The sequence below is a fragment of the Psammomys obesus genome, unplaced genomic scaffold, assembly GCF_907164565.1.
Source record: "Psammomys obesus unplaced genomic scaffold, mPsaObe1.curated_primary_1811, whole genome shotgun sequence".
Lineage (NCBI taxonomy): Eukaryota > Metazoa > Chordata > Mammalia > Rodentia > Muridae > Psammomys > Psammomys obesus.
Window position 1 is genome coordinate 3,837,971 of NW_026585643.1, and position 23,628 is coordinate 3,861,598.

The 23,628-nt window shown below is 41.2% G+C and overlaps 1 protein-coding gene across 1 annotated transcript in view; it reads right to left on the reverse strand.

Annotated features, from left to right (window-relative positions):
• Positions 1-23,628, reverse strand: part of Micu2 (mitochondrial calcium uptake 2) — a 70,322-nt gene that overhangs the window by 41,756 nt on the left and 4,938 nt on the right. The window contains exon 2 of the mRNA XM_055617106.1: positions 2,403-2,541. Coding sequence (XP_055473081.1) covers positions 2,403-2,541 — 139 coding nt within the window. The remainder of the gene's footprint in view (positions 1-2,402; positions 2,542-23,628) is intronic.

The following is a 23,628-nucleotide window of genomic DNA, read 5'->3' on the forward strand; positions in this document are numbered from 1 at the left end:
CTCTCCCCCATTTAGTCTTCCTGTGGCAGTTCTGGGAATGGAAGCCGGGGCCTCACACATCCTAGGAAAGTGCACTGGCACCCTCAGCCCTTGGCAGGCTCTTTGGTTGGATCTAAGGAGAGGTTAAGAGAACCTCACAAGACAGTGAAGCCTGAAGAAACAACCAAAGCAAGATGCTTTGATATTTAGAAAACAATCAATTTGTGAAGACAGACAGGACAAATGGATCTCTGCACTAAGGTAAATTCGAGGGACATCATTAACAGATATCTTGGGGGGGAGGGCAGAGGCTAATGGAAGCTAAAGGTTACTTCAAAGAACTTGTTAGCTGGGGCTGTGATGAATTACTGCAGTCACCAGGCTAGTGATCAAGGCTGTTTTTCTGGCTTTACTTTGTGAAGGATGTCCCTCTCAAAAGACTCTTTAGGCTTGATGCATGTAAGAAGACAGGGCAAATGGCCCTTTCTGAAGTGACAGTTTCTCTAGTGATGTCACTCTGAAGTAATTACTTAGCATTCCTGGAGATGACAGAGCCTTTATTCTTCCATGTGCGTATCCTTTTTAAAAAGCATATAGTTTCATATGTAAATATTAATTCTTGTCCATTTTATGTGTTATAAATACATTCTAGCAATTTTTGGCTTGTTTTAATTTTTTAAGGCAACTTAAATTTTTTTTTTATTAAGCATCACATAACATGCACATAGCATATAATATGCTGCATAGTCTTCTAGAGGGAACAGATGACCATAGCTGAGAACTTTTTTTCATCAGCCAGGAAAGTGCTTCCTTAGTCAATGTTCTCCAGGCCCCTGGGTGGCGACTGACTCCAGAGACATGTCTATCTCATTCCATGAAATACCACTGGTGTCGGGCAACTCCTTTCCCTTGGCCCCACTGGTGTACATGTGGATTACGCAGTGGACACCCCGAGGATGACTGAGCACACCCTGGGAAGAATCTCAAACTACACCTCTGTACCATGACTCACACTCCAAACCGTCACCAGCTCCTCATTAAGGCAACTTTTGATAAGAAAGTTCAATTTTAATATGGCTGAATCTCATTCTTTTGGCTAGGAACTTTTATCTTGTTTAGGAAATGTTTCTCTACCTCAGGGAGACACAGACACACACTGCCGAGAGGAGAAATACTGTGCATCTCTGGAGACTGAGACCGTCAAGCAGGTGCAGCTGAGCACAACAGCACTGTCAGTGGCACCTACTGACTCTCGTGAGACGTTCATCTTCTGTGAGCGCAAGCCCTGTGCGGCTGCAACAGTCTAGAAGGAGTTCTAGTTCATAGAGCTGGGATTGGCGGGGGGGGGGGCAAGTCTCCCCCCCTTTTTAGATGTGTTCATTTTATGTTATGTGTGAGCTTTCTGCCTGCACGTATATGTGCATACCACATGTGTGGTTGGTGTCTGTGGAGGTCAGAAGAGGGCACTGGATCCCCTGGAACAGGAATTAGATAGCTGTGAGCCACCACGTGTGTGCTGGGAATTGAACTTGGGTCTTCTAAAAGTAGAACGAATGCTGAGCCATTTCTTCAAGCCTGAGCTCAGTTCCCAGTTCCTGTGCTGGGCAGCTCACAAGCCCCCCTCCCCCCCGTGAGTCTTGCTCAGGGGTCAGAGGCTTCTGGCCTTTGGGGAATGTGCACTCAGGGGCACACCCACACAGGGACACATGCATATACGTTATTGTGTGTGTGCCTGCACCTGTCAGGGAATGCATGTGGGGGTCGGGGGACAACTGTGTGTCAGTCCTCTCCTTCCTGCTCAGCACCCCTCCTGCTCTGGCACCTGCCTCACCCTCAGCCTTCTGCTGTACAGAAGGTGCTTACAGTGAATTCAGCCTTTTGAAGAGTGACAGGCTTTATAGCACTGTGTGCATTCACGATCTGTTGCACAGTGGGAGGGGCTGGTTCAGGTGATACACCTGGGGGTTTCTGCCATTATGGGATAATTGTGAGTTTTCTGTTTATAAAGTAATTGTACTTTGTTATTTTAATTTTGGTTATATTGTTTTCATCCGGATTTTTCAACTTACAGCAAACACAGTAACTCTGATAACGGCTCTCCTTAATAATTAATCTACTTTATTTATCTTCCCAATTTACAACCTTAATTCTACCAAAAACTGATATCCAGTCAAATTATTAAACAACCTTTTTTGGGCATCTTAAAAACTGTGTTTTCTTTTTCCCCATTTAGAAAAACCCATACAATATAACTACTTCCAAGATATATACATAAAAGTTTACAATTGTTACATCATAACAAGAAAATGCCTAATACAAGGAATAATAACAACTGAAATGCAAAAAAGCTGTCACTAATTTTGAAAACAGGTTTTTCAACCCTCATGTTTAAAAAGAAAAACAAAACAAACAAAAACACTCACGCTCCATTTGCTCAAACATTACTGAGAAGAGGAAGTCTCGGGGTGTCATGTAATATTCTCCCTCATGCTCCAGTGATGAAAACTGCATGAACCGCTGTTTACGGAGAGAAAGTTTCTCTACTGGTCCCAAGTCATTTTTCTAAAAGAAAAAGAAATAATATTTAAAGATTTTTTTTCAGTATGATTTCCAAACTCAGCTACCTCTAGAATTACCTTTAAATGGTAAGTTAGGTCTGACAACCACCAAAGTTTACATTATTCATGTAACAAATATCAACTAAGTCCTTATGTTTTCAGGCACTGAAGTTAAGACACCAATTATGACTAATTGGAGGGAAGTTACTCTCAAGAGGGAGAATAACATTCACAGATATGTAAAGTCACCGAGAGGTGAGAAGTAATACAGACAGCAAAGACGGGAGAAAGTGGTGGCAGGTCTCTCAGGTAAGACAGGGCACTGTTTTGAAGGGATGATACTCACAGAGGTCACGGAAGGAGTGAGTCACCTTCTGAGGAAGACAGGAACAAGCCTAATTCAGTAAGAAGGAGCAGAAGGCCACTGCCACCACAGTGACAGGGGCAGACCATCACACCAGATAGATGTGGGCAATGGCATGCACAGCTGTGCTTTCACGACAGGCTCCGCTCACATAACTTGACTACAAAGTGCAAAAGGATGTGTCTGGGTCAAACACTGATGGTGCTGGAGTCTCAGGCTTTAGGACCAAGCATCACCAACAGCTGAAAGACAGTGCTGACATCGCTACTAAGTTTTCTGCTCCACTGAAGGCATTCAGTGGCTGCACAGCCTGCGACATGGCAGTAGACAACCCTGGAGCTGATGTGGAGCCCCGACATGAGACTGTGCGCTTTCACCCTGGACTGCTCCCCTTCGGTGTCATTTTCATTTGCACTGTGTATCCCACCAGGTCCAGCACCTACTCCTCACACTCAGCACCAATCTCAGGATTTACCAGGGGAAGAAATAGGAATTCTGGTTGCTTAAACTTCTCCACATCCAGAGGCTTCTTTCGGCTGACTCTCTCCCCTGAAGTAGAAAGCAAGCTGCCTGAGCACCTGGTCAGTTCTGGCCCTTCTGCATGCTCTTCAGTGCCTGCAGAGCACTGACACCATAAGCAATGCACTCACTACTACAGGCTCTGTGTGCTTTCTGTTCTTTCCCCATAAGCTGTTAACTATAAAAAGGACTCAGGAGGTGAGGAGGTAACTCAGTACCTAGCCCAATCTGGGAAGGTACTCTACCCTGACCCCAGCCCAGGCGCAAGTTTTATTTACATGCTTCATACTCATTGTAGACACCAGAAAATGGAATCATAGTAATATTAGTAATATTTTTGAATGTTATATATAAAGCACACACGGTAAAACATCAGCTTTTATACATGGCAATAGACACATAATTTTGCTTAACAAAAGAAAAGCAATGGCAAGTGAGACAAACACTAAGTTTGGAGGACGTCCTATGTGCAGTGACAGTGAATTTATAGAATGTGTATGGCCAGGAAAGGGAGGTTGGTTGGAGCAAGACCAGGATCCAATGGCACTGGTAAGTCCTAAGCATTAGAACAGAAAGGGGCTGAATACGAACATGTGTCATCACTAAATGTTAAACCCATTACAACTAACGTTAACTTTATTAAGTTTGTTAAGTTTATTAAGAAAACAGCAAAACTAGTATCACAACAGAAAAAGCACACCCTCAAATCCTGAAACACTAGTAAAGTGTTCCTGATTTTTGTATCAAAGTTGTTAAAATTTCCTTTTTTGATATTTCTTTTTGTCTAACTTCTTTTTATGCCTCAACCATTGCAAAGTCCAATTCTTTATCCAACCCTCTTGACTACAGGTCTCACAGCCAGAGGGTTATGTCTTAACTGGGTGTTAACCTGTGTTAACTGTGTGTCCACTCTGGTGTTCCGGCCATCTTCCTCACTGTAGCCAGCTCACTCTTTCCTGGTCTTCACTTATAGGAAGTAAATGCACAGACCTACCACTCTCTCACAGCACACTGTGTAAGAGACTGTGTGTAGTAAGAATTTTTTAATTAAACACAGAAATGTTACGGTTTTATTTTGATCCCAGGTGTGGGTTATAGGGCTCCTTGAGATAGTATACACCAGCTGACTATGGTTTGTCTGGCAGGAGTGTGATTTTGCCAGCTAAGGATTGTTTATGTTTGGAATTCTGGGGGCTCTTCAGAGTATGTAATAAATGCTGGAGCCAACAGGGTATGTGGCTGCTGTTGCCCCTGCTGCTGCTGCTTGCTGCCTTGCTGTTTGCTGGTTGGCAATATCCTTACACTCAAGATCAAATTTGCCCCAAAGAACCTGATGCCCCTAATCAGCAGAAAGCAGTCTAACAATATTAATGGTCCCTTTATCCTCTAACCTTCTTTCTCTCTTACATGGTGTTAGGGAGTTGGAAGGGCTTGGGGTGGTTTAGGGAGTTAGGAAAAAGAACCCAATAAAGTGGATAAAAGCCTGGTTACAACCGTATTTCTTTCTTCTAGAAGGTTTGGTTCTAAAAGTTTCTCTACTGTGTGGTTATAATTTTAATTAAATTATTTTTTAATTAAATAAAATATTCGTTTAATTAAAAACAATGTGATGTGTATATATGTCATATGTTTGGATGTCCACAGAGGCCAGAAGAGGGTGTCAGATCCTCTCAAGATATGGACAACTGTGAGCTGCTGATGTGAGTGCTGGGAATCAAACTCCAGTCCTCTCCAAGGGCAGCAAGTGCTCCTAGGCACTGAGGCCCCATGGTTATCACTTTCCATATGCCTTTATGAAGCTAACTCACATAGAATCACATTTCTTAAGAGCCAACTCTTCAGGAAGTGCCATTTTATAGAGTTGGATGGTTGACTGGGTTAAGTCCATCTACATTTTGGCTAAATATCCTTTCTAGTGAACAAAAAAGACAAAGGAAATAAGGATCCTTTTTTACTAGTTAATTTCTGAGCTTGAAGTCTGCATAGAATTATAGGTCATTTCCACACAAATAACTTCCACATGTGACCTACAACCATGACTCTCCACCAGCAGACGGTTCAAAACCTTTCAACACCCTCGATCAACACCCTTCCAATTTAATTTGGTATGGTAGCTTTCTGGATTCCTGTTACTCCCCAGTATAAACAAACCCATTGTACTAGCCCAAAGCCTTTCACTTCCCATTATCAGCACCAATAGTCTTTATTCTCATCAGTGGTACTGTCCACTGCCTCTATCACTGAGGTTGGGTACTTTGCTATCACTAGTCAACAGCACCTTTCTATTTCTATTATTGTAGCTTAATTAAGCCCTTAATTAAGCATTTGTTAATTTCAGAAATATGCTAGGAAGAGTCAAAATGCAAATGAATCAAGTGGATAATTGTGTAGCAGAAAATATTGGCAGGCTGTGAGCATCTTTATAAGCATGTCTTCTGTAATCCTCAAAATGCCCAGTTGCATCCATAGTTATCATCCCTATTTTAAAAACGAAGGAATGTAGGCTTGTTAAGGTCAACAAGCTTGTCTAGATCAGCACAGTAGGTAACTGACGGCACGGGCGATACGGCACCAATCTCACAGTTTCCAACAAGTTTTCATACAAGCTCCGGAGAGAGAAAATGCAGTGTAATGGTAAGATTTCATGCAAGAGGAGGGTATAAACTAGATTCTAGAGACCCACAAAGAAAATAACTAGAATTAGCCATTCTTTAAGACCCAGCCTAAATGCTGCCGATTTCCTAACTAGTATGCATTATTTTCCTGGTTTTATCAAATTTAAGTTGAGTAGAATGTCCTGAAAAATTTGTTTGCTGTTACATTTAAGCAGAGGGAAAAGATTTTGAAATGATCTCACTTTTCAAGCTAATGTACCAACACATTTTTTTTTTTTTTAGGTTACTTTTTATCAAACAGTAGTCAAATTTACAAGTAAAATTTGAAGGCCCACAAGTGCAGTAAGTGCACATTGTACAGCTATGGCTACTTTATATAAATTGGATTGACTTGCCAATGCCAGTTTTAGTGCTTTAGTCTTTTATCTGTTAGGCTTTATCTTGCTTTACTTCACACTCACAACTATTTTGATTAGATCTCAAACCCACTAGATGGTTCAATGGTCATGAAAGCAACCCTCAACCATATTACCAAGGGGAGAAAGATTTATTGTTATGATTTTGTAAGGATGTGCTATTCTAATACCCACATTCTTTGTGTCTGGATTTCAAGTAGTCCTGGAAGTGATGCTTCAGCTTGTTTCACTCTAACGCATGGCATATTAGCTGGTGCTCTGTGTACAGCAGAAGCATAGCTGTTATTTACAACACAGCATTTCTTTATAAATTTTATTAGTGTTGGTCTTTAATAACTTCATCTATGCACAGTAAATTATGATGACTCTCACTCCACTATTTTCCTCCTATTCCTCTCTACAAGTCCCTTTCTCATCCCCTAACCCCCTTTTTTGGCCTTGCTACTTACTGTGTTTAACCGAGCCTGGTGGACTCACTTGTGGGCACATGATTAAAAACAATGAATGGCAGCTTCTCCCCTGAACTTACTAGTAGCCAAAGTTTAGTTGGGTATGGTTTGGCTCCATGAAAGCCGTGACTGACTGATGACAGGATCAGTCTTTTTTTTTTTTTTTTTTTTCCAGGGTTTTTCTGTGTAGCCTTTGCAGTCCTGGATTTACTTTGCAGACCCAGCTGGCCTCGAACTCACAGTGATGGGCCTGCCTCCCTGAGTGCTGGGGTTAAAGGCGTATGCCACAGCACGAGGCCAGGCTCAGTCTTGTACACACTGTGCACAGATAACCTCTGCTGTTGTGAGATCATAGTTGTAATGGCTATGTCATTCCCAGAAGATAGCATTTTGCAGGCCTTCTTATACTTTTTCCGATACTTCTTTCTTCCCCGCCATGGCAAGGGTGGTATAGATGCTCTCTTAAAAGGCTGAATGTTGAGTCATGGCTTATTCTATGAACTTTGTGCAGGCACTTTCGCATTCACTGCAGTTCTTTACAAAGAGAAGCTTCTCTGATTAAGGTTGAGTGTAGTATTTATATGCATAGGTATATAAATAAACTATTTAGAAGGCTGTGTGATGCCATGCCAATCTATGTAAGCAACTGAAGCGAATTCTCTAGGAACTCAGAGCCACAGCATTTTGACTGTGTTCACAGTGCCAGGCATGAGTACCCTCTTGTGGAGCAGGCCTCAAATTCAGTCAGAGAGCAAATGATCACCACCATAATGGTCTGTGCCACTGTTATGCCTGTGGTCATGTCTTGCCTGGCAAACTGGTATTGTAGTTTGTAGAGCTTACAGCTCATTGGTGCTTTTTCTCCCCCAGTAGCATGCATAGCTTCTTCTGGAAATGTGAAAGCTTGCCAGCAGGCAGAAAGTTTCTGGCCCAGTTCTAGCTTAATTTCATATCTTGCAACAAAGGTATGTGGTCTTCAGCAATAGTTTAACCCAGAATTTTAAAACTTGAAAGGGCCTTAGAGAACTTCTAGTTCTAGCTTTGTGTAAATGCCAGCATCACAGCTTTTGAGTTCCAGACCATGTCTGGTTATGCAGTGTATGGCACAGGACAAGATGCCAAGTCATGTTCTAGTACCTTGAACAAATTTGCAGCAGGCCTTGGAGGGAATCCACTCCCTTTTCTGGTTCTTTTGTTTCTTTGTTCCTTTTCTTCCTCTCATCTGTTTCTGGCTGATCCCATGCACCAATGTTCTCTTTACCCATTTTTCTTTGTTCCTCTTCCTCATAAGCACTGGTGGCTTTTTTGCTGTTGTTGTTGTTGTCATTGTTGGTTTCAATATCATAAATTAACCACACTGTTTTGGGCACTTATTTCCTTTCTCTAGTCTCTGTCTTCTCTCTCATTGGTGTGTATTTGTGGCAGGCTGGACTTCATAAATAAGCTAGGCAAAGAAAGTGGCTTGCAAACTCAGTAAGTACAGTCAGAGCACCAGTCTGGATGGAGAGGAAGAGGAGGTATAACAAAGGTTAAGATGTCAAAATTGTATCTGAGAAAAACAGATGCCCAGTGTAGTACTATTATATGTATATATTCAGAATAGTTCATAAATCCATGCTCAGGTATGTCATAGTCTGTGAATGGTTGTAACTCTTTTTACACTTCCCAATTCAAACTAAATTAAAGGTGTGGAATACTTAAATTTCTTACACACTAAATTTGAGACATTTGCAAGGTTATTTCTTATTAATGTTTTCTAGCACATACTCCATTTTAAGCTTCTGTAAATTTTTATTTTGCTACTATTATTGTGATTATTATTATTTTGGTTTTTTTTTGAGACAGGGTTCTCTGTGTAGGCTTAGCTGTCCTGGACTCATTTTGTAGGCCAGGCTGGCCTCAAACTCACAGAGATCCGCCTGCCTCTGCCTCCCTGAATGCTGGGATTACAGGCGTGTGCCACTATGCCTGGCTTGCTGTAATTATTTTTAAACTTTACTATAAAGACAATGCAAATAAAAAATTCAAACACTGAAATTAACCAAAGTAAACAATATATGTGCAAATACCACAAATATCCATTGGGTCACAGCCTTCATTATCAGCATGATATAGGTCATTTTTACTAAGCACAATGGGTCTTTGAATGGATTATCTCAAATGTTTTCTTGTTTGTTTTAACAAACTGTGTATTTCACACTGAAAAACTAGAGTCCAGTACATGACACAGCTGCAGGGAAATTGCAGTGAAGCAGGAAAAGAATAAAAAGCACATGGCTGCAAAGCTCTGGGCCAGCCAAGGTCACCACCGCCAGCCAATGGCCCGTATGCTGCTCAAAATGTAGGAAAATGAGAAATATAGCTTAAAAGCCTTTAATGTAAATCTCCTATGAGAAAAATACCTTCTACCAAATGCAACCTGAATGATCTGGAAGATTCGCTGACATGATAGACCTCACACTCTACTGTGCTGTATAAAGTCAGCATTGCTGTCTGACTCACTAGACATTCAAAGTACTTTGCAGAATGTACGCTATAGACAAATACCAGGGCTTTGTTTATATAAACTGCAAATGATTAGAGCTATGAGTGAAAACAGAACGTCTCTCAGAAAAGTACAAGTAGACAGAGTTCTACATTGTCATGAATGCTGTTACACATCAAATAAAACTAAATCACAAGGCACATATGCTTTCATCTTCCCAATAATGTCAACACACACTTTTTAAGAGCTCACTATTAGTTCATTCTTTGTCATAACGAGGCACCAGGAAAAGAATCTACATGGGCAAAAATTCAGTACACTGACACACAGATTTGGGATTTCAGGAAATCGAGAAAAATGTGACTCAAGTGAGATCCTAGGATTAAATCAACTGCTTACAAAAATAGTATCACAAAGCAAACTCTTAACTTAAAGCACTGTACCTTGCATATAAATCTCACTGTCAAGGCTGCTGCCAACAGTCCTTGAAAGCACCAGGCTTCCTTCAAGGCTAACGGACCTGGTCAGCATTTGGAGGAAGCTGGAAGCTTGAGGTGTTATTGGCTTCCCTTCCTAGCCACTTTGGGTTTTGTGTTTTATTCTCATTTTACAGAATGCAGGAAACAAAGTCTGGGGCCATTGAATCTATACACTAGTTTTCTGCAACCCAAGCAAAACAAAAAACAGCACAATGTACCTTCCTGAAGGCAACTAACTCTTACTTAAAGCAAACGGTCATTTATAAAATTTACAAATTCAGCAGGCACGATGGCACATGCCTGTAATCACAGCACTCAAGGAGGCAGAGGCAGGCAGATCTCTATGAGTTTGAGGCCAGCCTGGTCTACAAAGGGAGTCCAGGATAGCCAAGGCTACACAGAGAAACATTGTCCTGAAAAACAAACAAAACAAACCAAAAAATTTACAAATTCATGAGATCAGTAAGTGAAAGTTCTTAACTGCTTCTAACTTACCAACAAACAAAACCCAAAAGTAAACAGCCATGCTAAAATTTTGGACTTTAAACTTGCCTTAAAGGACTTTCCAGACAGCAAAAATGTTTCTGAAACCCCAGGATAACCCAGGTGGAACCAGTCTCTTCTTCTAGGGGGAACAATGCTCTGTGTGTGTGTGTGTGTGTGTGTGTGTGTGTGTGTGTGTACACCAATGAAATCCTGAGCCACCTCAGATGAATGGGGCTGCCATGCATAGGCCACTAACTGCATAACTTTGAGGGTCATCCATACCACAGCTTTTGGGTTTGTGGGACAGTAAGGTACAGACGAAGGGGTGTCTGCTTCTGGTTTGTACAAAGGTCTCCTATGGGCCAGCACCAGTGTTGTTAGGGCTGGGGAAAGCCAAGTAAAGAGAAGAAATTCGGACTTCATACTCCATCACTCTGCCCAACAAAGGCCCAATGTCAGCCTTTTCCTCCCATGTCCTGTCCAGGGAAGGACTAGCATCATCAAGTCATGACTTTGTTGGCAGAGGAACATACTGTATTTGTGGCCAGAATAACCTCAATCTAGGAACTATGATGATAGGAATCCCACAAATGAGAGAACAAATAAAATGGAAAGGGATACCCCCACTAGATATACCCCTGCCTGAGCCCAGGCAGAGCTCCCACACACCTTTAGGCTACAGGCTGTGTTTCCAGCTTAGTCAGCTACCTCTTAAATCCCCTACAGCTCAATTACCGTACAGCAGATGCTACTAGCACTGCTGTGTTCTTCAACCAATATCTTAATGCAAAGAGAAGAATACTTAGACCACAATGAATAGCATATATAATCACATCACTTTTGGCAAATGACATAACTGGCTAGAACATGTTTAAAATATGGCCTATACAAAGTTCTGTAGGAAAAATTAAGTTAAGAGCAGCAGGAAATCATGAAAATCCTATTCCGAAAGAAAATGAAATCAATGAGGCAAGAGCATAGGTAAGATGTAGTTAATACCTGAAAATGGATCCAGCCAAGTTAAACAAATACTGAAGACTTCATACTCCATTAGACAGGAAAACAACATTTCTCACTGGCCTGTAGGTATGTATTTTACACTTCAATAATTTTGTATCTCAGGGGAGACTGATCAATTTTAGTTTTTTTAAATGGGTTTCAGAAAAGAAAAAAAAAGCCGTTCATATATAATATCCTTATTGCTGGATTCATCCTTTTAAGACTTATTTAAACACACACGTACACGAGGACACACACACACACACACACACACACACACACACACACACCCTCAGAAAGCTATAGTACAGGGTTAGACAGAATTAGCTCTAACGTGATTCATAAAATGGCCAGCAAGATGGCTCTGCAGGCAAAAGTGCTTGCTGCCAACTCTTCTGACCGGAGTTAAATCTGCAGAACCGATATTGCAGAGAGAAAAAGCTGTGTCCCAAGAGCTGTCTCTGGCCTCCAGGCAGGTATATCCCTCTCAAGCCCCATAAAAGCAAAACAAGCACACCAGAGCCATATTGTCCTTATACTCTTATACTGTAATGTGGAGAAATGAAGGTAATAGCAGCAGGTGTGGGCTTGTGCCCGCACACCCATCCATCATGTATCAGCCCTGAACTTATTTAACCTGGGAGGTTGGAATTTTTGTCTCTTCTTACTTCAACCTGTTTGTTATAAACAGAACTATTCCAGAAGGGATGGAATAAACATTACTAATCTCACCCTTTATCTGAAGGAGATTTCATAAGGTGCTTCTACACAGCGACTCTGTTGGCCAGTGTATACAGTTACATATAAATAACGAGGGCTCTACTGCAGAGCAGCTGCCTGAGGAGCCAGCTCCTTGGGAAGGAAGAGGGAGGGGAGAAGACAGGAATGAGATCAAAGGGCTGCTCAGGGCCTGCTGGAGGCTCTGTTACCCTAAACCTAGGGAGACTGTTCAGAGACCTGCTAGGTGGAAGCTGGTGAGTGGGGGTGAAATTTCTCCCATCACCCCCACGATTGTTCTTCAAACTTGCATCTAAGACAAAATATGTGGGAAAGTAGGAACAGAAAAAAAAATGCTGGGATTTGGGGCTCTACTGAACATGTGAGAACCATCCACATGGTTCTAGTTATATATAAAATGCTCCATGGATTTCAAGGATTACTTGTAATGCAGTAAAAAATGTGACAAAGGAATTAAGAGCAGTGAGTGATGGGAACTGGATAAAAGGGATCTTTGAAAGCTGATGACTTCTGTTAAAACATTTCACTCATTTATTGCCTTTAAAGCAACAGGTGCTTCACCCTTCTGTCTCTACTTTTTATCCATGAAGTGACAAATTACAAAAAGTAAGTTCTCTGTTCTTTGTTGAACATTCTTTGGTCTCTGCATTTCTCAAGAATAAAGAGGGAACAGAAAGGGCCTTTCTTACAGTGTTACAGCTTTCAGGATGTCCAATACACACACACACTGCATTAGACAAAATATAGTAAGTAAGACCTATTCATTTGGGGCCTTTATTTTGGAATTGGTAATAATCTGGATGAAATAAAATTGCTTTGCCTCTGAACATTTTGTGCTGTGATTGAATGTCTTCTCTTAAGGGAAACTTTACGATTGGAAATTTTCACTCATTACAAATTTTCTACTTTGTTCCGGATGAAGGAGATTTTATTGTATATGAAACACAATACTCCAGACTAAATTAGAAATCTTCACTGCATGAGCTACGTCTCATGGTAAATTCTACAGAGTGACAGAGCCTTAGCCAAGGAGACAAAAGCTATTCTCAGAACCTGGGAGCTCGGAATGCCCCTGGCATCTCGCGCTGTTTCTGTAGGGATGGTACTCCAGACTTTTTTTGAAGCTAGCGGAGTGAAGGAGGCTGTTTTTAGACAAGCACAGTATGAGGAAATGGCCTATGTGTGTGTAATATATTGTTGTTATATTTTATTCTTATAGGGATAATACACACATTCTCACGTACTTCATCCCACCCCACCAAACAGACTTGTGTCTAGGGAAGAAAAGTGCTGATGAAAAAAGAAACACATATCTTCTCTTTTATTGCTTTTCCCCCTCCAAAATAGACGACTTAGCACAATATTCATTTTTCCTTCTCTACTACCGCCTTCTAAGGGCTACACCGTGACTTTTGTGATCTAAACAAAAGTTTAACTTAGAATGCAAGTGATCTCTCTCTCCCTCTCACACTTTAATGTTAACATCACTGTAAAATATTATCAGTGTTCCTCACTCCAATTTAATTAAATAGTATTTTCTTAAGAAATAGTTGAGTTACTTTGGCTTATTCCCTATATAGTGTAGGTAAATACTGTGTGAACTTTTTCTACAATTACTTAACGTCAACTTATGTAATAAACAGTACACACCTATGACAAAGCATCAAGCAGAGCTTTAAAAAAAAAGGCTCTTTGCTTTCAATTGGAGGGGCATTACCGAAAGTGGTGTTGGAAAAGATGAAGGAAAGAAAGGAGCAGCACTTCACCATTGTGTATGCTTCATGAGAATAACATTTAAGCTCCGATCATTATTTTTGCATGTCATAAATCATGGTATTTTGGCTTTCTATTTCTTATAAGAGGATGCACCAGACTAGTGTCTTTAAAGATTTTGTAATTAATTATGCATAAAACTAGTAACAGGTTTGGTATCAGGACATTCATCTGGGGTGTGAGCCTTCCTTCCTGGGTCGCTGAGCAGGTAAGAAGGAACTTTTGTGACATTCTGGTCTGACGGAGGAACCACTGGTACTCATGAACACAGCTCTTGGAAAGCAGAGCTTCAGGGAGGCTGGGAATGCTGTGGGGGCTGAGTCAGGGTCAGAAGCTGCAGGCAGGACCCCAGCACTTAGGACAGCGTGTCCTGCAGTATGCGGCACAGTATGGAGCAAGGAAGGGCTGGATTAAAGGATTCCCTTCCTCCTCCCACCCCTTCCTGGGAACAGCTGCATCTGTGGCCATGGCATTTCATAGTTTGGGGCTGCAGAAGGAGAGTGACTCATCCTGAGATTATTCTGCCACGCTTTCTCCATGCTTCCACATTCTTGGTACTCTTGCACACCCCGCATTCTGACCCTTGGCAATGTCTGTGAGCTTCATTTGCTACCCAGCTTAAGAGGAAAACAGCGAGGTGGCTTCTCAAAGTTTCCTGCTGACTAGTGACAGCACTCTCAGTCTGCACACCTAATTCCATAGAACCCTTAAATTGTTTGAAAAGTAATCTGGCATGTGTGTTGCCATGTAGAAATGAGGGCTTTCCAGAACAAAGCAAGAGGAGAGGCTCTAAAAAACTTTCAGGTAGATGGCAGGATTTGAAAGCTTAAATGTATTCAGTTCTAAGTTTCACCAAAGAAGCATACACAGGAACAGAAAATAAGAAACCGAAGGGCAGATTTGCAATTTCTTATTAAAAACAAAACCCATATTTTCATTGATAGTTGTGTTCTTTAGTGAGTTGGCCTCTGTAAAAACAAACCTATTAATTTAAACTGTCAGTCATAGTTCTGATTATTGCTGTCAGGACTGTTTTATAGCCAATCTGAATTGCTGGGGTGTCCTTTGCTTCAACACTCATTCTGCTGCCTTTGATCGACCTCAGTGATCCTTTCCAGAAGACAGACTGACCATTTATTTGCTTCTGACTCTAATGAAACACGCGACAAAGCTAAGCATGCAATACAGTCAGTTAATTTCCTCATCGCTCCTTACTGGATAGCCTTTGTGTTAAGAATTAATTCACCTCCTCCAAGAGTCCTTCCTGGAGCAGCCATCTGGGTTAAGTGTCCTCCTTGTGAGAGCATTTTTTATCAGTGCTCCAGTGCCCTATATGGGAACTCTCTGCCCCTCTGGAGTACTCCAAGAACGGAAATTCCTTGATCTTATACCCCACTGCCTAGCACACAGCTAACACTTCGAGTGCTCTGGAGACATGTATCACAAACCCATGTATCTTTGTGAGCTGGAACCAGTTACATTTAAGGTGTGCTATTAAAAAAAACTTCAAAAAGTTTAGTCTTAGAACCAATATACAATATCTGTTTTTATGCACATACCTCGACATTAATAGTGTATTAAAAGTTTTAGATACCTTAGTGTGTGCTCTGCTGTGTGCAGTTTCACGAAGAGCCACACACATGAACAGAAATGAAGGCCCTTTGTATTCACTTCATTATAAACACAAATTATGCATAGTCTTCCTGTAGACTTTCAGGTCTTTTATAAAGGGAGCAGAGGAAAGGAAGCTATCGACGGTACTGTGTTTCTCTACAGCAGAGGGTACTGCCTCAGCTCTGCTCTGCACACAAGCCATGGAATGAATCTCTCAGAAACAGGACGCTCTGAACCTGGATTACACCACCTGTCTCACACTCCTGTAAATCTCAATACATGATCTGATGGATTTCAGGCCTTCTACCATGGTTGGTTTAGGTCTTAATGGATTTTCCCCCTGCTTCATCTTTGAGTCCATTGACAGCCTGGAACATAACATTTCTAAAACAGTTCTGCTGTTAGAATATGTCTGCAGGAAATGAGCATCAGCACCAGCAAGGGTGTTGAGAGTCTGTCCACACTCCGTGGGCTCATAATAAAGTCACCAGCAACGGACTCAAAGGATACATGGCCACAGGCTCTAAATGTGCACTACAAATAGCAAAGCACTCTGGCAAATTAATTTCTTGTTCAAGCAAGGACTTCTCAGGGTCTGCCATGTATAAAGGTAGTAAAATCATCTAAGACTTGGGATTTGTCAATACTCCCTTTCTATTTTTCCATCACTTTTGTCAACAGAGTTCATGATGATATAAGCATGCTTATATTAATTTTGAAGTTACTTAGATGATTCTTTAAAAACTCTGTAATGGAATTTGCTATAAAATCCCTGAAAGAACAATTTTTTTGTCTTTAAGCAAACAACCGCTAAGAAGTGAACCAGCTTCTTTTAGTAGGTGCTACCACCACTAGTATTCAGCTACTCCTTTTCCTTACTTCTGCTGATTGCATTAAACTATCTTTTATACTTAGTACATCTGAGTGCGAACTACCAGAGGTCTAATCAAGCCCTTCCACACAGCTAACGACGCAATGCTAACCATGTGATGATCACATAGCGCCTCCAGCCGCTTAGCTGGTCAGCATGGCCGTCACAGCTCCACCTTTGGAGCACCCAAGCCACAAACAGACAAAGGAGTGCTGCTACACCACCAAACAGCGGCACCTGACTAGACTTCACTTCTGCAGCAATTCCTAGAATCCCACAAACTCCACAGCTGTAGGTGTAAACAAGGCAGAAAATATCTTCCTAGGGATCTGCTTTTGAGTTAAGCTGATTTCTTAATTGGGTGATTATGGCTAAATGAAATGGAAAAAGACTGTTTTAAAAAATACAAGGATGTGATTCAGTCTCTTGACATTCCTGCTACATATACGAACTGCAGAAAGCAGCCCATGTACATCTTCTTGCATACAACCCCAGAACAGACAACTAAGCCCTTTACATTGTGCCTGCAATACCTGGAACAATTTTTGACAGATGCCTATTCTACTTAAATTTTATGTTATCTAACTTAAAAGCTGGTTTTCATTTCCTGGATACTGAGCAGCTGAGGAATTAAGGACAAAGACACCTGGGATCTTAAGGTACGAGACTCCTAGTACAGGACATATGGAGCCTTATGCACATGTCAAGGTATGTGCATAAGGAATGTGCATAAGATTGTATAAGGCCTTATGGCTAGTAATCCAGGTTCAGAGCGTCCTGTTTCTGAGAGATTAATTCCATGGCTTGTGTGCAGAGCAGAGCTGAGGCAGTACCCTCTGCTGTAGAGAAACACAGTACCGTTGATAGCTTCCTTTCCTCTGCTCCCTTTATAAAAGACCTGAAAGTCTACAGGAAGACTATGCATAATTTGTGTTTATAATGAAGTGAATACAAAGGGCCTTCATTTCTGTTCATGGTGTGTGGCTCTTCGTGAAACTGCACACAGCAGAGCACACACTAAGGTATCTAAAACTTTTAATACACTATTAATGTCGAGGTATGTGCATAAGGTATGTGCATAAGATTGTATAAGGCCTTATGGCTAGTAATCACAACCTTTATTCTGTCATACATTCGTGGAAGTTTCATAAATGGAAATGGATGTTTTTTTGTACAACCAGATGTACTAAAATATAATTCACAAAGTATTACTTTAAAGTTGTATTGAGATCCAGAAGCATTAAATAATAATGTTCTATATGGAATTAGGTCACTATAGACGTTACTACTATTATATCACGCACATGACCTTTATGCTGTTACCATTAGTGGTTCAGGATGTGTTTATGCACAAGTGTCTTTCTCAAGCAACAAAAGCCCTTACATACACGGTCTATGAATGTGTTATAGCGCAAGGAGAAGCAACCTCTTACTTGGGCTCTGTGAAACAGAGCTGCCAAGAGGAAAGATGAAATACCTTCTGCTTTTATCATTATCATTTGTTTCTCTCTCTTTCTTGGCCTGCAGGAAATTTCCTCCACAGACATACAGTGAGACAGACAAGTATGGTTCTATTATGAGAAAGGGAAGACAGGCCTTTATTCATGCAGGACAAAGCTATGCCAAATCACAAATTACCTCTAATTATAGGGGATAGCTGTGTCATCTTTCTTTTCATAATCTAGCCATTAACACACTTTGATTTTTTTGACTTCCATTTGGGTTTATTAACATCAAAGTTTGTTAGCATTTATCTGTTTTTAGGCATTTTTTACCTGAGGCAGTAAGATTTAAAAAAAAAAAAAAACAACAACAACAACAAAACCCAAAATGCCCCAATTTCTCTGCATTCTTTTAAGAAAGATTTACATATTCATTGACCTTATAATGTTTCATGGTTATCAAACTTCTATGTGTTGATATAAAGTTTATTACCTGTGGCATATCAACTTAAATGAACACAAACACAATTAAGCACGGTGAGCAAGTCTGTTTTACTCACTGTTAATGTCTTATCATCTTTCTACTCCTTTGTACAAAAATACATGCAACAATACATCTGCTGCCACTTACCTAATGCTCTTTGGTTAGCTAGGCATGCAGTGCTAGGAGAGACTGGAAACTGGAGGACTTTGCTGTACTTACTATGGGAACCCAAGAGAAACAGAAGGAAACACTGTTCCAGTCACAGGATCAGCTAGGCTTCTACATGAAGGTGTAACAAGGTGGCTCTTCTCTACTCTTGCCGAGTTTAACTCAAATGAATGACTCACTTGAAGCACAGTGCAGTACCTCACAGCATCTCAACCTTCCTGCCCTGCATCACTCCTGTTAGCATTTTCTCTCCACTAGAGGCCTGTGCCAGCAACACAGTGACTTTTCCAAGTCACCGCACATCTCTTCAGTGTCCGGTAGATATTATTCACCATCTCTTGCGTGTACAGTCTTTTGAGCTTTCTTAGCCTTTGGGGAGGAGTGTGACACACATGTCCAAAATAGGGCTTAGAACTGTACCGTTGCTTATTCTTTGTACACTGACCAGTAAAGGGTCTCTGCAATGTACTGCAAGAAGCATCTCTGATGAGAGTTGAGAAATGTTCTCATTTATGGGCATAATAATAAATAATTAGGAGTAATTGAAACACTATCCATATAGCAGAATAACAGTATTGGGTTCTCCCAAGGACCTAGGACCTATCTAGCCACAGATTCTTGTCCTTTTCAGTGTTAGGTATGGGTTTCCTCTCATGGAGTGGGCCTCAGACTCATCCAGAATGTGGTTGTTACTCCCATAACTTCTGAACCACCATTACCAGTGGGTATATCATACCAGGCCAATTGGGAGGGTGACTTTAGTGGGAAAATCCTGTCATCACACTGACTTAGACTAGCAGGTCATTGTGCAGTGACAGGTTCCTGAAGATAGACCAGATGATGAGAAACAGAGACAGGAAAGTTGGGATAAGGAGGTCTTATAGAAGCTATGGCTTATGCCAAGCAAGTTATTAAGAATTCTATATATAGTTTTCAGGAGAAAAATGGGACAGAATCAGCAGAAAACTATACTACAATGGGATGAAGTCAGCAGAAAGCTAATCAAGCAATGTTGCACAAAGAAAAAAAGTGATATCTCAAGTGCATCACAGGCCAAAAGTGCTCAGTGACTTTGGGACTAATAAGCATAGCACTTAAAGGGGGAGAAAAAATCAAGTTCCCAGCATTCAAAATTTCAGTTCCTCTAAGGCCTTGGTCCCAGGCCATTACTAGCCTTGCCAAGCAAGCTTCCAGTTTTAAACAGAGTTCTCTCTATAAATCAGGGCCTCAGGAAAGGCTCTGGACCCCAACATCAAGCTTCCTGCTGTCACATGTCCCCATCACTATGATGTTCTGCCTCATCATGGCCATAAAGCCAGCTGACCAGAGTGAAACTTCTGAAACTGGGAGCCTTTTTTTCCAGTGACAAAAACTGGTGGACATACTTTGTAAGTTGCTAATAACTAAAGGAGGGCTTAAAGTGGATAGAATTTTAGCAAGTCTTGGATCTCAATTTTCCTTTTTTGAGACAGGGTCTTATGATAACAACCCAGGTCGACTTGGAATCTAAGATCCCCTCAAGTCCTCTGCCTCCTAAGTCCTAGTCACTATTTCTAAGGTATGTTGACAGGAAGGGTAATTTTATTATACCTACCAATATTTACAAAGATCTACCTTAAAAGTGTTCGTTGCAGGACATGAGCAGGCAACTGCACATATGAACTCAGCAACTGCTACAGTGTGCACAGAGCCATGCAAGCTTAAGCCAGATGAAATCCTAGCACAGAGGGGAAAAGGGCATAGAGGGAGCTATTGGCATCTGAGTACTGCTGGGAGACAGAGAGTCAGCTTTCTTTTTTTGTTTGTTTTTGAGACAGAGTCTCTTACATAGGCCCGCCGATCCTAGAACTATGTAGATTAGCCTGGCCAAGAATTCAGAGATCTGCCTGCCTCGGTCTCCCATGGGCCACCAGGTCTGGCAACAGAGGTATGACACCTGGTCTATTAGCTACACTCCAGTAGAGGCTCCACAGTTCAGCCATTACTATTAAGCGCAGCAGCTGTGACTACCTGCATGAGACCCTCATAAGATTTGGTCTGTTGAGTTCTCTCACAGGAAAGGAAGACCATCAGACTTTGCCCTGGGGGGACTCCAGACACTCCCTCCCACACAAACCCCACACAGCTATGTGTGATTCCGTCCCAGCTGCACCTGGCCTTGGGTGATGCTAGAGTATAAAATAATGGAAGTGGGAGACTCCATCCATGCAGCTTTTGGGAGGTTGATGCTCATGTCAAGGCAGGGCTTTTCAACGATACAGCTATTTTGCCATCAACCATACCCCTGCAACTGAGCAAAACAAACTTACTAGCTCACTAGGCTGGACCAGATGGAACTCTTCCTTTGGTTGTCAGTGCTCTATCCAGGGTAAGTAGGCACTTGTTCACATCGCTTCAGAAGTTCACATATTAAGCCCTTTGTTAGAAGTAGTCAACTAAGAGTTTCCTTGTTAGGAGCCTATCACAGAGGGCCTCTGAAAGACTACCCAGCAGCGTATCAAAGCAGATGCTGAGACTCATAACCAAACTTTGGGCAGAGTACAGGGAATCTTATGAAAGAAGGGGGAGATAGAAAGTCTTGGAGAGGAAAGGAGCTCCACTAGAAGAGCAACAAAACCAAAAAATCAGGGTACAGGGGTCTTTTCTGAGACTGATACTCCAACCAAGGACCATGCATGGATGTCATCTATACCCCCTGCTCAGATGTAGCCCATGGCATCTCAGTATTCAAGTGGGTTGCCTAGTAAGGGGAACAGGGACCGTCTCTGACATGAACTCAGTGGCTAGCTCTTTGATCACCTCCCCCTGAGAGGGGAGCAGCCTTGCCAGACCACAGAGGAGGACAATGCAGCCAGTCCTGATAAGACATGATAAGCTAGGGTCAGATAGAATGGCAGGAAGACCTCCCCTATCACTGGAACTTGGAGAGGGGCATGGGAGGAGATAAGGGAGGGAGGGGACTACAGCTGGGATACAAAGTGAATAAACTTTAATTAATATAAAAAATTAAATAAAAAAACTGAACCCAGGGGTTTCTTGATACTGAGGCACCAACCAAGGACCATACATGAAGAGGACCTAAACCTCTGCTCACATGTAGCCAATAGGCGGGCAGTCTCCATTAAAAAAAAAGTTTCCTTGTCCCCTGAAACCTGGTAGAACTGTCCTCACACTATGCCAGTTATCAGCTCCTCAGCCACTCTTCTTGGGACTGCTCCATGACACTGGGGCTGGAGTTTGTAAATTCTTCTCTTTTGCCAGCTGGAACAACTTTACCCTATCAACAGAGGGCAGTGGACTGATACTGGAAGACACCAGAAATAGAAAGGCATTTGTTCCTTTGTCTCAGTCTGTCATATTTATTCAGAGATGGAGCCCAAAGGCCCACATCAAAGGTCAAGGCCACTTTCGGTGGGTAGGTACAATGGCTTTGGCTGCACCTTCGGGAAAACATCTTTTCAGTGGGCATTTCCAAACAGTTCTACTGAGCAGCTTCTATGGCAATTCCAGGGAGACATAAAACCCAGCACAAAGTGATTATGATATGCTGTGAAGGTGAGTGATTATATAGGCCAGATTCAGCCCATTTACCCTTTCCAGAAATGGCAGAGTCCTATTGGTAGGTTTCTTCACCAGTAGAAGGCTTTATATTGCCGTGGTTCTATCCATAACTGCTCCAAAGGGGCTGATTTTCAGCTTTCTGTGTTCCAACACCTTACTTCCTTCAGTGTTTATTCTTCCCTGCCTAGGGGTAGGTAGCTATTTTTATCTCCACTACTTTTCTGGGGTTCTTTCTCCTAAGAAAATTTTGAGAGCACTGTAAAGACACAGACCTTATTCTGTAACCTTCAGCTGAGGTGAGCAGTATCACACAAGTACATGCACCATACATTTAACAAACAAGTTAAAAACATTTATTTATTGGTTGAGTCATCTTGTATGTGTACACACGCACATGTCTGTGGAGGTCAGAGAATAACTTGCAGGAATTACTTTTCTCCTTTCACCACGCAGGTTTCAAGGACTGAACTCAGGTTGTCAGGCTTGGCAAATGCGTCTTTACCCACAGAGCCATCTTGCCAGTCCCCAGTATTTAACTATTACATAATACCGAAACACACTATTCAACTGGCTTTTGACATATGCTGGGACTGTTTCAATTAAAAAGTAAACTAATTGGTCTGAGGTTTACCATTGGAAGCCTCTCAATTAATTGGAGTGAAATCATTAATGTAAATTCTAAAGTTGACTTTTGCTATGTTGTGATAACAAAAGACAAAATTTTGTATAAAGACATATATAAATGCTAATAATATTAAAATTACAATTTCATAGGAATAGATGAAAGAGATGAATTTTACACTTTTGAGAAAATTACATTATTATTAGAATTAAGTCCTTATCAATTTATTTACTCATTCAGTTACATATTTGTTGCATTTTAGGCCGGTCATAATACATCCGTGGAACAGATGAAAAGGGTACGGTCTCTTTACTCTTTGTACTGTGAACATGGCATGACATATGTCTAGGGGTCCAGAGTGTGACTGACTTATTTGGGACAATGGGGAATCGCTCTATGCTGCTATAGCCTTTCGATAGGGCTAGCTACACTAAAGCTACTTGATTAAGCAGTACAGGTCAGTTTATTCCATCCCTGGCTTTATGCATCCAAATGTAGAGACGAATCAGACAAATGGCCATTCCACTAGAAGACAAAGTAAGTATATAAAATAATTCCAAAGGGAAGAAAAGAAAAACCTGAATAGTGGCAGAAGTTTGTAAAGATTTATAAATACAAATACAACTAAACCTACTAAGGGAAATAAAACACAAATGAATTTACATAATAAAAAATGTGGACTAATGTTTCACATTTACTTAGAATAGAGAAATAGTTAATATGCACTGTTAGGCCAAATGATTTTACTATTTAAATAGTAGAAAACAAATTTTTCATTGAAAAGCAAACAAAATAAATCTGAAATGATGCCAGGAAAACTTCTAGTATCCAATATTCTATATAACTTGACAAAATTTAGAAGCAGCTCACTTGTTAATGAACCCTAAAGCAAGTTCTATTATAAGCTTCTGTCAGGAGGCACTTACTGTGTTACCCTGTTGTATGCATATGTTCTGAAACAATGCAATCACATTTACATAAGACATGTGTAATGTGCAGTTTAGAC